Here is an 18,744-nt window from a genome sequence, read left to right on the forward strand (position 1 = left end):
AAGCCAGCCACCTTCATTTCTGCTACAGTAGAAATATCATATCATGGTAGAAATATCCTTATCATATACAAAATGGGTCTGTTGCTGTGTTGGGGGCACACAGCTTCCTGTTGGGAGTCAGCAATATGCATTAAAAAACATCTGTGAAAATCTGTTAATGACATCCTTTAAATTAATTGGCTAATGATCAGGGTCGGGTGAGATCCATCTCAATTTTTCTACAAAGTATCATTAAAGTTGGTTTATGCAGTTGATTTTAAACGAGGATAAATTTCAGTCCAAGGTATTTAAAATAACCTGACCGTCGGAATGTAGAGGTAGAGCTATATGTTACAATGTAATATTCAGGGGGAGCAAAGTAAGTTTTATTTCCCTGTAGCACACTTAAACTGTAAAGATATCAAGGAAAGAAAAAAGTGATTGAGCCACCTTTTCTAAAAACAAATGGCTATCATCAGCATAAGGTGGAAGATAATGCTGTGATCTCAATATTTATGATGCAAAGTAGCAAGTAATAGGTTTATTCCATGCTGAAAAAAAGAAGAAAGACAACACAACGTTTCAGCCGTGGAGCCTTCTTCATGTGTGAGAAAGACAAGGCAGTTGGCAAAGGTAATGTAGCGGGAGAACAAAGGCTCGGAGAGAGGAGGAGCGAGAGGCAGGAACAGGGGACAGAAAGAGAGGCCAATCAAGAGGTGTGAATAGGTGTAGAGAGGTGTGAAATGAAACCTCCAACGAATGGAGAAAATTTAGAAGAAAAGTAGTCTGTCATTATGAGAAGGGGGAAGGTGTGATTCTAGATTTTTTTCAGCATGGAATAAGCCTATTACTTGTTCCTTTGCAGCCTACGCATGCTGATGCAGCTACCCACCTGAACTACTACAATATTTATAACTGTCGACTGGCATACTGATTCTAATGAGATGGCAAATAATTGCAGAGTGAAGTGCAATCTTGGCACATACCTTTAGACCTAGAGAACTGAAGGGAACGAAATGGCACCTAAAAGAACCATAATTAAAGCATTGGAATGCAGTGAAAATTTAGATTTGTCCCTAACCCAACATAGTCCCATGCTTGAAGGGCAAATGTAATTTTAGAACCAGATAGTTGGTACAGTTTGTGATAAGTGGCAGTCTTAATAATAAGAAGGAGGCACTTAATATGTTTCATCACCAATGGGGCCTTGACAGATTCTGTTTAATCATGTTGAATTACTTAATTCACATAATACATTTATGCATAAATACCTATCACACAGTTTGATCGAATGTATTAAGGACAGGGGGCAATAGCTGGAACAGAGAGAGTCTTAAAAAAATTTAAGGAGACAATATTGTCTTATTAAAAAGATCCATTTTGTAAACGCATATTTAACCCAACATAATCCACTAAATAAAATGTTTATTGTTGTGGCAACTACAAGAGCAAGGTGAGGAATCTTTAGGGCTTAAGAAATACTATTTTTTATACAGTAATCATCAGGAATAAGTGTATTTCTACTAAGTTATTTCAAAGCTCTCCATCATAGAAAGAGATGTAGAGAAGTCTTTGCTGTAATTCATTTTGTGTGGCATTTTGTAAATGGAGACCATACTTTACTGTCCATACCGAATAGTTATACCTTCAGGTTTCATTCAGTGTAGGACTCCTACCATTGTGGATTTTAATTAGAAATTACTCAAATGTTTTTTTCCCTTTTCATATGAGCTTATACCTTTGTTTATTTCTGCCAAGGTAAAGTTATTCTATAATATTTTCTAAGCATAAGAAGAGATGAATGTTTAATCTTAGTTAAAGCCTGTAAAAGATGCAAGTAGAATTGGTCAAATACAAATGTATGACCTTTACTTCCCATTTACACTTCAAGCCTTCAACGCCCTACCTCCATGGAAGTTGGGAGGGTAACCTACTGTCTCGCCGAAGGACTGATCTGCAGGATTCCTCAGTTTTGTTTTCTATGAATTATTGAAGTTGGACTATAGGATTAAAGAGGATCTAATTAAACTTTTTCCAATTATCTACCCAGGATAGCCTGCATCTCCTTGATTCCAGTGGGGTCCTGCATGTACCCATATATACAGCATGGCTGGAACTGAAACATAAGGAGGTAAAGTGACGTAGCCAAGGTCATAGCAAAGTCAGTGCCTTACCTGGGTCTGGAGTCCAGGATTCTCTGGCCTCCAGTTCACAGCTCTGACCACTAGGCTACTCTGCCTCCATTAGTTACTGTAGTCCACAAGGCCCACATCACTATGATATAACATTTACTGTGAAGCTAATACCACTCATATATGCATAGAAACATATTTGTTCCAGATGGGTATGGTTTATTTTTGTCTCTGAAAAGTCTAATGTTGTGCATTTGAAACAGACCTTGTTTTCAGTATAACATACCAAATGGCTTATTAGAGCGGTCTTCAGACATCATTTGTACAGATCTGGCTATGTTGTGCGGTCTTAATATAAAAGGAATGCTTGCAAGGAATCATCTTTCTGTAAAAGTGAAAACAAACAGGCAATACTCATTATCTCAGAAATACAATATAAAATATTGTGTAATGTATAGAAGTGCTATTAATTCTAATATAAATAGTTTATCTTCTTTTGTAACTTTTTTCTTGGTATTATTTGTGGTTGTCAAAAGTCCCTATCATGGGTTGCTGTCTAGCGACATAAAATAATATTGAAATATTATATTTTTTATAATACTTCATAAATAAAACTATACAGAAACAGGGATACTAAATCATTTTAGGCTACTGCAGGCAAATTCTTTTGCTCTCTTTATCCTTGGAATCTTTTGTGTGACCTTTGCACTGTTGTATCTGGTGAATGTATTTGATTTGCAGGGGAAATTTATAACTTCCTGCTGAAAAGCCATGTTTTTAGCACTTTCTTTGATAGAACATGTACAAAGGTTTGCATTTTAACTACTGCCTGTTGCAGACAAGAAGATAGTACGGGAACTGGATTTATGGGATGTTTTTGTGGAATGTTCAGAGAGGGGAAAAAACATTTATGTTGTTCTCTTGTCTGGTTGTAAAAGTCAGTAAATCAGTGGATGTTGCTCCCACTTGTGGGTAAAAATGATTTGATCTTTACTGGCAGTTTTGTTCATAACAGGCTTCTTATTTAGCTGGTATTTAATTCACAGTATCTAACCATTAAATATAATTAGTAGAGACAAAACTATATCCATCAATTAAGTAATTAAATTTTTTTGAATTACTCTTTCATTTCAAATGTTGCATTTCCTTCAACATTTACTGAAAATCATGTATTCTACCAGGTGATAAAGTGAATTAACTAATTTAAACGCATTAAGTGTAGATAATTATTTTGCAACTGTGGATTCTTTTGAGCTGTAGAAAACATATTAATAAAATATTGTAAACCTTCCTGCTTTCATTCTGTTTATAGTACCATTAAGGTTGCATAATACCAAATAAAAAACTTTAACTGAATCAGAAAGCATAGGTGGTTTAGAAAAATGTCTTCCTGTAAATAAGAACATTTACCTCAAACCACACGTAGAACTAATTCATTACATGGTTGTGTAAGTAAAACAATCTTTACAGCTTAAAATAACTATGACTTGTGACTGATATCTACAATGAGGGAGACTTTAAAAACTGTGAAAACACGACACATCTCTGTACTATATAAATCTAAACAAGGTATAGCTTTGAAAATGTTTCCATCTTAACATATTTTTATAACTGCATGGCACTTATTATACATTATAGATGCATGGAAAACAAAAGTCATAAACTTGTTCATAATAATGTGGAAGAAAAGGCTGAAACAGGTAAAAGAGGAATGGTTTATTGATAGTTTACATGAGTCAGGTTTCATGCATTTATTTACTTGAGTAGAAATGGCAGTTATACATTAGTACAGTATCGGCTTTCCACATGACATATTTCCTATAACAGAGGAGGTCAGGTGACTTGTGGAACAACAAGTATTAATCACGACAAGGAATTTTATCTAGCTTGGCCCTCTCAAATGTCAGCCTGTTACAGAGACGAGCCCTGTGGTTAAGTTTTGGGGATGTAGCCTATGTTCTTCTAAGGAAGGAACTGAGAGACAAAGAGCTCAAGATATTCAGACATACACAATTATTTCAGCTCATTGGTCTGTCTTGGAAAATATATAACTGATAAATACCTTAGGATTTCAACCATACTTTGTTTCACTTTTTCTAAACATTTTAAATTTTCCAAATTTGTGAATGATGCAAGTTTAATACGGAAACATTCTTTTGAATGCAATTTGGAGATTGAAAGTATATTTCCTAGTCACGTTTATTATGAGTAATTGTAGAGACATCACCCCCACCGATTTGTTTTTCTTCTTGTAGTCGCTGTGTGCGATTGTATACTGAAGAGACAGTATACTGATAATCACAACCATCTAATCCAGACTAAACCACAACTCACAAAACTGCTGTGATGGCCTCAGGCTTGTAGCACTTTATTCTATTTAGAATGTATATGAGAAGACCTCAGTTCTTATTATCTCCTGTTGAATTTTATCTTAAGTGAATATTAGTGAATATTTTTTTAGGAATTCTCACATGATTTGTCTGTATTTTTATCCTTTGTACTTTTAACTAAAGTTTGACAGATCATTTGTGATTATCTTTAGCTCTCCTTTTTATTTGTTTTTTTTTTTTACATAGAAAGATATACAGTAGAAATAGTCTTTTTTTACAAAGGATTTCCCAGATTATGGAATTTTCAACATCTGTATATTATTAATTAGTCTGTTGTACAAAATGTCTGTTACTTTATTAACTTGGTAGAAGTCATAAATTGTATATAAACAAAAATACTGTGTGTGTAACTGTTTTTGTAATTGTAGTTACTAATTGATCTCACACAAACATATTTGAATCTGAAATCATTTTGGCTCACACAGGCCATAATGATAAGAGACATAATTAATGTTTGTTAAAACTAAAACTTGAATACCAATATAGAAAGACATCAGTAGTTATGTTTGGCTGAATTGGAGAAGTTTACAGATTCTTTTCATTGTATCTTTCCATATTTTATTAGTTATCAATGCAGTCGACTTGTAACTCATGCATTCTCAACATACGCGGTCGGCTCCTGAAAGTCAAGAATATTGAACATTTACTTTATTCTCTGAAGAATTTGCCAAGCATACCTACAAGATTTAATTAGTGAGCCTATACAGTAATTTTATTTACTTTAAAATAAATTTCTCCCTTTAATATGTATATGAACCTCCAAACGTGTGTAAATTCCCAAAAATATGTAAGTAAGAAATCATCACAGAATGGAGAATTTTGATTTTTTTTGCCAAGCTATTCGTAACATTATGATAAATGTTATGCTAAAATAATAAATCTTCTCCTATTCCATTTCTCCTATTCCATTTCATAGCCTCTGGGTCACAGAGTATCACTTAGCTTGGTACTCTTGAAACAAAAATGGATTTTTGGGACGATTAGTTGTTAGAAGGATTATTTATTTGTGGATTCTGTCACACTAGCCTCATTATCACACACAAGTTTGAAGGTTCATTCTTTATTTTTCTCTTTGTAAGAAATTTTTTTTTCCTCCAGCTTTGGAAAATAATACTTTTGGAGTGTTTCCCTTCAAGAACATGTGTGACAGTGACATTTTGTAATGTAATAATACTATTACTAGTTCTATTTTGCAATCTATGCAAGGTTTTTGAAGTCCTTTAGCGCCTGTCTGTAATGAGGACTTTAGACTGCATTTTCTAGTATTGCTTTTTAAAATGCTGCAAAGAAACCAAAAACATCTAACAGCTGTTATCCTATCCATATGACTCATAAAAAGAAGACTGATATTTATGCCTGGTGGATGTAGATCTGAAAACTATTGCAACTTCTGTTTTTGGGACAGGGGCTGTAATAGTTTCCTTCTCAAATCAAACTTAAGACTTCCTGACTGCACACTGTTCACTCAGCATGTTGGCTGAGTAAGGCTTCACTTATCACCTGCATGTGGATTCTTATTCTCCAGTTTCTTTGATTGATTCACCTTCCTATCTCCATATACAATATACAGTAAGATTCCACATAGTTTATGCACCATGACAAAACATACATATTGAATGAATCAACTTCTCATTCCAAGAAATTAGTCATTCCTGTAAATCTATTCCATAATAGGTGTTTTTTTGTGTTGGCATCTTGATTATCTGGGTTTGTTGGGACGTGCCAGTCTAAAAGAGTATTTGTATTAGAACTTTAGAGGTGTCGGAGTTGTATTTTAAATGTACCATTGTTTATACTTGTCTGTTCCTTTGGAATCATAACCGTTCTGAAAACAAATTGATTTTCATTGTATTAGTCAGGTGATTTGCCATTATTACATTTTATGGGCTGTCACTGTTATTTACATAATAATAATTGCTTACACTTATATAGTGCTTTTCTGGACACTCAAAGCGCTTTACAGATAATGGGGATACCCCTCCACCACCACCAATGTGCAGTCCCACCTGGATGATGCGACGGCAGCCATAGTGCGCCAGAACGCTCACCACACATCAGCTATCACTGGGGAGGAGAGCAGAGTAATGAAGCTAATTCATAGATGGGGATTATTAGGAGGCCATGAATGGTAAGGGCCAATGGGAAATTTGGCTAGGATGCGATAACAATGAAAACAATTGTAACATGTAACAGTTGAAACATGAGGTGTACTTAAATTCTGCAGCGGACCATTAGACACCAACAAGAAAATCATCATGTGAAACAAAATATTTGCTTCTGCTTCACTGACAAATAGAGAGCAGATAATTGCATTTTTACTAGAGTGAGAGTGAGAAAAGGGACTGTTGTAAAGTATAGGTTTGAAATGTGCTGCTTTTCCTTTGGGTAATACAACAACAGTCTTTATGTACACCCTAAAGGCAGAAAAAGGCTGCTGTATAGCAATGAAAGTTTTGTTCAGTAATTCAATCAGCTTTGTGTACGTTGTGGGACCTGCTGTGATGGAACAGTGATAAAGTACAACACAGCCAAAGGCACAATGAAGATCTTATAAGTTGACAGGACTGATGCATATTTTGGTATGGTGTCCTGAAACCACAGAAAGCAGAACTTGTGGGCCTTCTATTTTTTAAATGCGCTGAATCACTCATCAAAAATGAAATTTCAGCAGACCAGAAAGATAGCCAATCGCATTTCCTTTTGAAAACCCAAACAAAATCAGGACTCTGTAATCTCATTTATAAACACCACCTTTCAAGAATTAATTATGTGATAGCTCGTCCTCCATCCCAATATAGATCACACTTCTTTTGGCACTTTCTACACACTTAAGGCACAGCAAATGGGAGTAAAAGAAGATTACAAGTACTTTAAAGCTTAATGACAGCATAAGGGAACTTTTAATATTTTTGCATCACTGATTTGTTTTGGTGCTTGCACATGCCTTTGCAGAAATGGAGCTGTTCTGCTGTAGTGCAGATAAAACATTGCAGCTGATATTCTCTTATATACATAGTAACACAACTTTGTGTTACTTTGTGTTAACTTCAGTTGCTTTTAACCTTTAAGAACTCTTATGATGAACCGGGTGTTTTTTTCACTTTATGAGAAATTAGGATATGTACTAACACTGTTAGATCAGAAAAAGGAAAAAAAAACAAAAACAAAATGTGTTAGTTAATTATACTACCTATTTAAATAATTTCTGCCTGCCTCTAATACTTGTTAGCATTCCTACATATTTTTATGTCATGCCCAGTTATTAACATTTTATGGTTAACATTATTTTGTCTTTCACTGCTTTGTTTTCTGGACTACAGTTGTGTAAGCCTCTTGGTCAGGTCATCATTAGAGAATGTGCTCTCTGTTCTCTGGTCAAACAAGAGAAATTCTAAACTTCCACCATTTCCTCGAGGTTCCAGATATCCTTGCAAGTGTGATAACGAGGGACGGGGCAATAAGCATGGTCTAGTAAAGCTCTGCAATAGCTCCCAGAGCAATCCTGAGCAGCTGTCAGTAGGGAGACCAATTTGTATTCATTGACCTTTTCTTATTTCTGTGGAGCCTCAGAACATCAAATGTGTTACCATGGCTCCAGTAAGCCTATCTTTTCTCCAAAAACCAGAATTGACAATTAACAAGAGAATTGCCTGCAGTCCTCAGAAAAACAGAAGTGTCACTCCTGAGGAAAGACAACTGCTTTTGCTGCAAGTTAACTGTTTAGTGATGGAGTAACAAATGTACACTTTTATTTTTTTTTAGTAATAGATATTTTCTTTACATTTCTTTAACTGTGAAAAACTTCAGATGGCGCCATGAAAGTAGCTAAATAAAGAAAGATTATGAAAAAGCTACAGTTCAAAAAGGTAACTCTGTGTGCACATTATGAGCATTTTAAAGAGGAAAAAAATGTAGTGCAGTAAACTTTTTAATAAGGGAAAACATTTTTGTGCATTTGGACCACAAAACCATTGTAAACCATAGTTAAAATTGCTGTGACAACATTTAAATTTATGCAACTTAAAGTTTGCATATTTTAGATTTTCACCACTTCATCTGTACTTTATGTACCAATATGTACATAAATGAACTTGTATTCACAATGGCACAAAGATTCATACTTTTGCTTTATTTAACATACTGTACAATGTCTCAATGTATCTGATTTTATTGTTTTACACAAAGAATGAGGTAACACTCTTGCTTCAAGTTTACTTTTTGGCACTTTACATTGCTCCATTTGTACAAGCAGATTTGTATAAGTACAGAAGTAAAATTTTAGGACATTTTGAACATTTTAGGTTTGATGTTCTCAAGGTAAACAACCAGTGACTTTTTTTCAAATGACTGGATTCTCCAATTCGGCATAACATGAGGTACAGTATGTGTATAATGACATGTAGTGTTTTTGCCAGCTTGAGTTTGTGAAGCAAAATTCAGTGTTGACAAACTTGGTAGCCTACTGTCTTTTGCTGTGGAAATTCCTGCTCTGGACTCTTTACCGGGCTGAATTTGGGAACACTCATTTATGGAAATGTTGCTATTTTAAGTAGGTCTCCTTAGAAAAGACTGGTTTCTTGGCAAATAATGCCTTGTTCTTCATATGGTGTTATTTCTTACTTTCAGCTTGTATTCTTGATCACGCATTGAGGTCACTGTGTGGTTTTGTACAATGCTTGTGATCAGAACAGGATCATAGCTGAAAAACTCAAACACCCTGTGTAAGGGTTCATTGCCTTTGCCCTATACACATTCATTATTGAAGTGGAGCCTGAGAATTAGAGTGGCATTGTAAGTTGACTCTTACCTCTGTGTGTTAAACTTCGGTTCATGTCCTGAGGCCTAAACCCATGCGAGGAAAGAAATGTTCAGCGTGGATTTACATAGTATAGTAAAGTCTGCTGTCACTGTGACAGCTGCGATGTGGTCACAGCTGTGAAGAAAACCTGATGTGGACCATCTGTACAGGTCTTGTCTTTCCATGGCTGTCAGTGTTTTAAATAAACTGGCTTCATTTAAAAAAAATGGTTTAACTTTCCAGAATCTGTGGGTGCCACTCTACTTTTTGTCACCATCCTGCTATCTAGGGGCAATAGAATGAGATTACTAGAAGGGGCACTGTCGTTGTAGGTATACATACACATATCTGTTCGTTATCTGAAAGATGTGCGTTACTGATAAAGCTCCTGGAGTCCGTATTAGAAGCATAAAGTGCAACACAGGACGCCACTCCATTGGAAAGCACATTCATACCCTCACAGTGATCATTTTAAGACACTAGGAAACCTGAGTACTCAGAGCAAACACACAGATGCAAGCAGAATGTGCAAACTCCACACAGAATGTGCCCTGGGCTGGAATTCAACCAGCGTTTCAAGCTGTGAGGCAGTAATGCAAACACACATTTCTATGTATCCAATTACAACGCTAGACTTATCATCCTGCCTTTAGTATATAATGTCAAAGTCCTTTGTTATAATTTTCCTAGCTGATTAATGTTGATGATTATTCCTTCATATACAGTACATGAGTGAAACTGCATAAAAAAGAAGTTTTTCGTTATGTTCTTGAAAATGTAATTATACATGCAGCTGGCATAACTGTGCTTCTAAGTTTCAAGTCACAGTATTCCCTAACACTGGGAGAGAGTATTGAAATATGGGTCCTATTCTGCTTCTACCATGAGGAAGTTATAGACTAAGTTACACTTTTTAACGTGATGTAACCTCTTCATTTGGATTTTTTCACCTCAAAGGAGACATTAATGTTATGTCGGATATGTTAATGAAATCATTGCTACAAATGGATTGCTTCATGAAGTCATGGTCAAGTTAGGCACATTAACAAAAGTTTCTATTGAAAGGATTTGTAATGAAGAAAGAGATTCACCATTGATACACCTAGCACTGAAAAAGTAAAAAAAAAAGCACAAGCACCCTCTTTAGAGGACTTAACTAAATTTGAAGTTACCATTGCATTCACATTAAGGATAAGGCTTTTAGAAGCCTCTGATAATGGTAATGATTTTTGAAGTGTTTTCTTCTCTCTCAAATAATTTTCTGAATGCACAAAGCTTGTCAGTTCTTAAATTGACAGCCAAGAAACGTCACACCTGAAGGACAGTTAAATAAAGAGAATAAAGCAGACACGGCAGACACAAAATTAATGATTCAAGAGCTCTTGTCTTACATTTATTGTAAATCTACTGTGCATATCAAGCCCTGGAAATCTGAAGTACTTATACAGACTTATTGTAGGGGTGGCCTTATCATCATGTATTATGCCAAAAGCACTAGACCAATTAAATGAGCTTATATAACTAGAGTGAACAAAGCTCTTCATCTATGCGTAATGAAACTGGAAAATGTGGACTGAATCCCCTTAATTTCTTAAGGTTGTTTTAACTGTTCTACAAACATAGTCTTGTGTTGGCCTGCTTCACTAATCTACCTGTTTAGAGTACACTGTTTGTCCTTTTCTCAGACATAATAGTACAACATTGTTCTAAAAAATATAGATAAACCTGGAATTCCAGACATTGAGGAGAAACTATATAGCTAATCCTCTATTTTATTAAATAGAAGTTCCTCTTGCCTTAACAACTCCTGTTATGAAAATTCATATAGGAGTTACTTGACAGCACAAGCCACTGATTATAAGATGCAACAGTTCTTAGGCAGAACAGTTTTTGTCTACAAACAAAAATTATATGTGTGACATTTCCACAAAACTAGTTCGAAAGCGATCCTTTGATTCTTATCTCTATTGCATACACACACTTCTGCTGCAGGTAGTTTTAGATTTTTAAATGAAATAGCTGTAACAGGCATGGCTTCATTTTTTAAATATTGTACTTTTTATATTTGATGACAACACAATAATTTGGATAGGATGTTTAAAGTGAGTTATTAAAAAGTAAATACACAGGGTAATGAGACTCCAACATTACAGGTTGCTTTCTCTAAGTGGGTTATATTCTTCCAACTCTTTAAATGTACTTGGCTGTTTTTTAAACACTAAGGCCAGATAATACATGCTTTAGTTTTGTTTAATCTCTGTCAATCATTTTTGACCTCTCTTTATTTATTTTTTTATTTGCTTGAATGTAAGGTGTGAGTTGGGGCAAAAACAGAATTTCCCAACTAGAACCAACACAAAAAGAAAAGATATGAGTAACTGGCAGTTAACGAGCCTTTTCCTCTAGAGTGGTGAAGTATTGTTGGCGAATCCAGATATTTTTCTCTGGTCTGTTGGTTGAAGGCCAACAGGTTAATGAAAGAGCTAAGAAGGCTTGGTTTGTTGGCTGGCTTCCAAAGGAGATCATGTCTGAACTGAGAAAAGGGATTGCATTGGCACTGGGATGTAACCAGCAGTCCTTATTTCTCACAATAGTTAGTTGCTGTAACTATTTCAAACCATAACTGAAAAAATGTATTAAAAATACTCAAGGGCAGTGCTTGTCATTCTTCATTTTTTATTTAAAATAGTGAATTGTGCTCATCTGCTCAGGGAATCCCAGTCACAGTCGAATAGTGATGCTCTCATTGTGTGGATCATTGCCAGTTCAGTGTTCATCCAGTGTCAGTGCCCTTGGTGGTTAATAGCTCTGGCGTTACAATTTTTTTTTAGATTCTATATATATTGAAACTTAGAACTGCCATTACTCAAGCATTGTGCACTCAAATTCCTAGTTTTTGACTGAGCCTGGAAGTCTCATTTTGGTATTTCTCTTGTAGTTGAAAGGCAAGATTCAGACTGCAATTTAAATGCATATAAACAATATTCACACATTCCAGACATGTAATGATATAGCATGCAGTGAATTTCAACATGAGTGTTTCAAATACTTTTGTGCAGGTTAAGGGCTGAAGAATGAAAAGTGTAGTAGTCACTGCTTTTTCATTTAGGTCAACATAAGTTTTTTTTTTGGAAGATAAATCTGAGTTGTACATTTTCATTTATTGCCATTGATTGAGCCAGAGAAACCTGATAAATAACTGTGGACTGCTTTAAGCAAACAATATAAAAAAGCAATTTTCTCCTGAGCTGGGCAGCCTTTCTCCTTGTTTGGTCTTCGTATAAAGATTACATAGAGCTGGGCAATATTTTTCTCTCCTCAAGTGCTACAGTTTTGCTTTCATCACAGCAAGGATATAAAAATAGATAAGAATTCACATTCACTGCTATGACATAAATGTAATTGAGATTAACTGCATGAAGCTTTGTACTGTACATGTGGTAGAGGTTTTGATATTCAGGTTTGCCTTCGGAACAGTATTCTTTTTTTTTATAGATGTGAAGCATTGGCCACAGTCTGTGTTTATCTGTCAGCACTTGCGTTATCCTCTGATCTGTGGAACGCCTCATATTTACTGTGGAGGCAGCTGTAGCTTGGGTGTTCAATTGTGTGAAAGACTTTATAAACAGCAGCCATAAGCGGGTGGAGCTCATGGAAAGGCCCTGTGCCAACGGCAGGCTGTTTGTGCTTTTAAAGTGCTTTTTCTTTTTCATATGATTGTTGGCAGGTCGCCAGTATTTTAATTAGATTTGTGCACTGTGTGCTTCCCTTTAAAGTCTTCAAAGCTCGATGAATTATTGGACTTGTACTGCCTGTTTCTGTCCTAAAGTTAAATGGAGGAGCCACTTCAGACTGCCTTACTACCAGTAATCCTTTATATTATTAAACTGAGCTGGTGCTCTCTTGAAGGCCAAGGCCAGGACTATGGCTTTGCAGCTGCATACTCTTAAAAGCTTTTCCCATTGTCACCCAACACTCTGAAATTTTGTTTGGTTTTTGTGGAAAAGTTATGTCTAAAACAGGCTCAAAGCTGAACTTGACAAGTAGAGTAAGTTAGTCAGAAAATATACCAAGTTATGCATTGTACAGTTTGTACAAAAATTATATTTCTAATCATCTGCTCCACAAACTGCTACAGTAATGAAACCAAAGTGCATCATAGCAGGGTTTTTCCTTTTCACAGTTAACAGAAAACTAATTGATCTTTACAAGGAATTAAACCTTGCTTGCAGCTAAAATGGTGTTGTGTAAATGAAAATGCTGATGGAAAGTTAAAGAATTGCATGAATATGTAGACATCTGGAATATTACTCATTACATTCAGGACAAGGGGCAGCAACCTATAAACAATGACTTTTGACAACCTGAAAACATTTTGAAACTTTACAAAGTAGCTGTGCTGCTGTGTCTTTGAGATATGTGGGATTTCCTTTCTCAAGGGAAAGGGATGGTATTTGTACTTGTTTCACTGTAAAAAAAAAATTAAGTTGTATGGAAAATGTACATAAAAGCTTCACAGATTTTATCTTGATGGCTTATGGCACACCACACATTTGTATTACCAAAAAGTGGAAAATTGTCATTCTCTATAAAAGGATAGACAAAGAATGAGCACTTTCAACTTAGCCATAATATAATTAGGCATTATAATTAACCAAAGTAGCACAATATTCAGTTCTCTGGAGAATTATAACTGTTGATCTAAAATGGGCAGTTTGCTCATGTTTTCAGGATTAAAATCCACATACCTTCTCTAAACAACTTTCCATATTTTGAGCTTTGATCTATATTGCTTGTAGTATAGTACTCATGTGATAAGGGAGATCTTTATATCCCTTGAGCAAAAGATATTCTATCTCTTGACCTAAGCATAAGGGCTTTTTAAACTTAACAGTGCACAAAAATGATAATTTTACTATGTCAAATTGCAGTTGTAATGGCATCATCATAGTTTAATAGCCTTTAACTGAAAGACCAATTCTCTCACATTTTCTACATATTTCTGAACTAATTATATTAGTCAATTTGAACGTCAGGATCTAAATCTTTGGAGCTTATGTGAATGTAATCACAGACATTGGAAAAGCCAGATGATTCAGTTGATTCCATTGCAGCATATCACATTTGTCATAAGCACACATTGCTTTTTATAGCTTTAGAACAACAGTACTTAAAGTATTGTGAACTTTCTCTGAAAAGCACTAAGGGATTGCTTATTTTTAGAGTCAATTCTAATAGCCCACATAGACTTCCTGAGGATAGCTCTGTACGATTTAAAATGAACATAGCTGAAATTCTGTCCTATCTTTAAAAGCCAATTTCAGCAAATTTTAATGACCCTTGTGTCTGGCACCGTTTTGCTTATCTGATCTTGTGCAATCAGTTGGTTTTTGCTTATAATGTTTTCCCTTTGTCTCTTTATTGGATTTGTGCATAAGTCAGTTCATTGTTGTTCTGTGTTCCAGCCCAACATCGGACGACTAGGTATTCCACATGGGCCCTCTGGAGAGAAGGTGGCTGTAGTAGCAGTGGATGACTGTGACATTGCAATGGCTGTTCGTTTTGGCAGCCACATTGGAAACTACTCCTGTGCTGCTCAGGGAACTCAAACTGGCCCAAAGAAGTGAGTTCTCTGGCTGTGAGCCTGCAGCTGTCATTTCAAGGGCAGACCTAACAGGATATACATACTCACTAAAATAAAAACCCTTTCTTAAGCTCTGATGAAAGTTAAAGGCTCTGAGAGTTACTTTGGTGCTGATGATTTTTGCTATTAATATCAATGTTCACATTTCATTTTTAAAACGGTGCTAATCCATGTTATTGAAATTTTTCAGTGATTCCTTGAAAGATGGCTAACCTCTCACATAGCTTCCATTTTACAGTAAATCTTAATCATCCGAGATTTTGTAGGGCCTTTAATTTTAATCAGAAGACAATAAAGTAAAAAGATGCTTCATAAAGGGCACACACCTTATCTCATTAGATGCCATCAAAAGACTACAACTCACACTCTCAAGTTCATCACGTTTCTCAAGAATTAACTCATATTTTATCGTCTAGTACTTTGTGTGAAAACCGATTATCTAATCCTAACTGTTAACAGTGGGTCATTCCATATGAAATCATTTACTTGCTGACCTCACTTCTTTTGATTTTGAATGACATCTATGTCCTCATCATTGATAAACACAAAGTGAAAATCTTCTTTGATCTTTAACCTCAATTATCTCAAATCACATGAACTCAAATTTTTACTCAGCTTTACATATATTGAAGTTCAAACCCTTGTTTAAATGATGTTTTTATGTTGTTTGTCATTGGTTGAAGCACAGCAACACCTGCAGGATTCAAATATGCACAGATTATTAATAAGTAAAGTACCATCTTTTCTCTCCAGGTCCTTGGACCTTACAGGGCCTTTGCTTCTTGGAGGGGTTCCAAACCTCCCAGAGGATTTCCCTGTCCGAAACCGGGAGTTTGTGGGCTGCATGAGGAACCTGACCATTGACAGCAAACCCATTGATATGGCCAGTTTCATAGCGAATAATGGCACCACAGCAGGTTAGCTTATTTTTCTAACTAGTTATCATAGTTATATTGAATATTCAGGAAGAAAAAAATGATTTCATTTTAATTAAATGATTAAGAAGAAGGGTGTAGGACTTCATTTAAAAATACATTTTTGGAATGATTTTGATTTCTAGTCTCAACTCAACTAGTCAACAAATTCTAGTTAGTTTGCTTATTGGTATTATGTCTTGTGGGAAGCTTCTGTTGAACAAAAGGGCTAAGAGTGTTGCCCATAACAGTGATATGTGCTATAGCCAGAAGGCACCCCCTGTCTCTTCTTCGTCGTCCTCTTTGTAAAAACGATATTGTGGTATTGCTGGATAGATGTTTTCCCCCAGGCTTCTTGGGTTTTACAAGAGAAATTAAATACACAGGGATTTTGGCAAAACACAATAAAATGTAGCAAAACATCTGATAAAGGTGAGGTCAACGACAAGGTTTTATACGCCCGAGAGTTTATTGTTGCATATTTGAATTAAATTACAGCCACACATTTTTAGAAGTATAATTGCTGACAAGGTCTTTGAAACCCATTATTTTTTCATGAAATGTAGGTTGTACAGCTAAGAAGAATTTCTGCAGTCCAAATCTATGCCAGAACGGAGGGACCTGTATAAATAAATGGAATACCTATGGCTGTGAGTGCCCACTGTATTATGGTGGCAAAAACTGTGAACAAGGTGAGTCTCCATCAAATAACAACTAAAAGGTCCTGCTTTGCTTCCTCTGAGGTTATATATTTAATCTGGCAAGGAGTTCAGCTGGTATTGTGCTGATCCCTTGTGTATAGCAGAACACCAGGCCAGTAGTTTGCTCTGCACTTAAGGGAAACACAATGAGTTTCTGCAGATCATCTGTCACAAGTGGTTTGATGGGACTGGAACACAAGTGTCATGCTGTTTTTGTTAATTTACTGCTGACAGTTTGACTTTTGATTCTTGCAGGCATATTGTAAGGAAGCAGGTGTGGGCAGATAATATAACAGAGCTCCCTTTAAAGGAAACCTCTCAGAGGCCGGCAGTTAAAACTATCCAGTATTAAGAGCAGAAATGTAAACATAACATGACGTGTAGTGAAATTAAATAATTAAATAAATTATCTGTGGGAGAAAGAAGTATCAGGAGGGAGAGGGTCAAGGAAGTCATTGTGTGATAAACCTTTTTTTTTAAAGGTAATAAAAAGCAAGATGTTAAAAGTCAGCCGACAGTGTCCTAGAATGAGCTGGAGACTACTGTTTTTTGAGTATCCTCTTAGAGGAATGGAAATTTGTGAACACTACACAGATCTTAGCTTATCAAAGTAAATGCTATAAGCATATTGTCAGACCAGTGAACACACAATTATTTGTCATATTGGAAAAGACACTACACTGGAATAACAATTCCCGTAACTGCTAAATGCTGGATGTTTTTAACTTGTATGTTAAATTGCTTGAATAGACTTTAGAATTAAGTCATTTTTCAGGTGTGTTTCCTTTCTATGTTATTTGTAGAATAATGGAGTAATAGATCGCAGCTCATGAAGGGCCATTAAAGAGCTTTAAACCAGAAGTGATATTTTGAACCCGGCACTGTCATGTCTTTTTACATATTCACTAATATCTGCTAGGATACTATCTTTTCATCAAACAGCTTTGGAAATATGAGGGAATTGCAGGGCTCCTGCCCTCATGTTTTCAGTTTTAGTGATGTATACTGCTGAATACATGTTAAAGAGTTATGTCCTGTGTTAACACACGTAATTGTCTTTGTGCTGCATTGCAAGCCTTTGAGTGAATCTTAGAAGGGTAACAGGTGTTTCAGTTTCATGGTTCATTTACTCTGCATTGCATTGGAGAGAAAAATGTCTGCTAGGATTGTTTTTGTGTTTGTTGAAAGTGGTTTTTGACTCCTTCCTGTTAATACCTAATGATGTACTGTCGTTTGAAAAACGACTCATCAGAAATGCTTAGCAGCACTATAGTCGGAGTTGTGTTTGGAGCTTTTGCAGTTTGACGTGAAAAGGCTTGATTTTTTTTCCTTTCCTCATTATTAATTTATCATGTAATTAACTTTCATATATTATTTATCTAGTAACAATACAATTATGTGTAGATTTGTGATTGGCTCTTGTCAATATTGTTGTTGACTAGAACAATACTGTATTGTTTGGGTATGAATCAAGGACAATTATATTTAATTTTTTTGTATTGTTTAGCATTCTGGTTCATCCATAAAAAAAAAAAACCTGAACACTCCTCATGTGTGTTGGTTGTCACACAATTGAGATTTAAATAAGATGTGGTTACATAGTGCTGTACTTTAAAGTGATTGTAAATACCTGTATGTCTAGAAACAAGAGTTGTGGGAACTTTACATTTTTAGAAAATTATCCTATACGTAGTAGTGTTTTGGACTTATTTTGTGGAAAACTTCACAAACTATGTACTATAAATGACAGCTCTTTGATGTAATTATAGTATCATTTTGCTTCCTTAAAACCATATTGGTAAATGTGAGATACTTTATAGAGTAATTTAGTCTTTAGCACATTCTTGAATGGTGAGCATAAATGCCTAAATATTTTGTGTGCAGTGGTTAAGCATTAGCAACAGTGAAAATTATGCTTTACAAATGGAAAAAACCACAACCACAAGCTTCAAAAATATTCTGACTTCCTACATAAAAAAAAATATAATCCAGGTTGTCTTAATCCTGTTTTAATCAGGACTTTACTTTCACAGGACTTTATTTTCACATGGGATGCCAATGTATTTTCAAAGTATCTCCTAAACCTTCCTTCAATAAAAGGAAAGACATATCTACAGAATTAGAAATTCGAAATAGTCCATTGAAGGGCACGAGAATGAAATGGGTTTAAATGTTCAGTCCATATC

General features: G+C 35.4%; 1 protein-coding gene across 6 annotated transcripts in view; it reads left to right on the top strand.

The window, feature by feature from the left end:
* The window catches only part of celsr1a (cadherin EGF LAG seven-pass G-type receptor 1a), a 102,269-nt gene that overhangs the window by 52,384 nt on the left and 31,141 nt on the right, over positions 1 to 18,744 (top strand). For 4 of the 6 annotated variants that reach the window (XM_015352652.2, XM_015352651.2, XM_015352654.2 and 1 more), the window contains exons 6-9: positions 2,030 to 2,110; positions 14,765 to 14,922; positions 15,697 to 15,860; positions 16,424 to 16,549. In XM_015352652.2, the coding sequence (XP_015208138.2) occupies positions 2,030 to 2,110; positions 14,765 to 14,922; positions 15,697 to 15,860; positions 16,424 to 16,549 (529 nt within the window). The remainder of the gene's footprint in view (positions 1 to 2,029; positions 2,111 to 14,764; positions 14,923 to 15,696; positions 15,861 to 16,423; positions 16,550 to 18,744) is intronic. The other 2 variants (XM_015352656.2, XM_069192461.1) reach the window with 1 other exon arrangement.

Source organism: Lepisosteus oculatus, chromosome 7 (genome assembly GCF_040954835.1).
Source record: "Lepisosteus oculatus isolate fLepOcu1 chromosome 7, fLepOcu1.hap2, whole genome shotgun sequence".
Classification (NCBI taxonomy): Eukaryota; Metazoa; Chordata; class Actinopteri; order Semionotiformes; family Lepisosteidae; genus Lepisosteus; species Lepisosteus oculatus.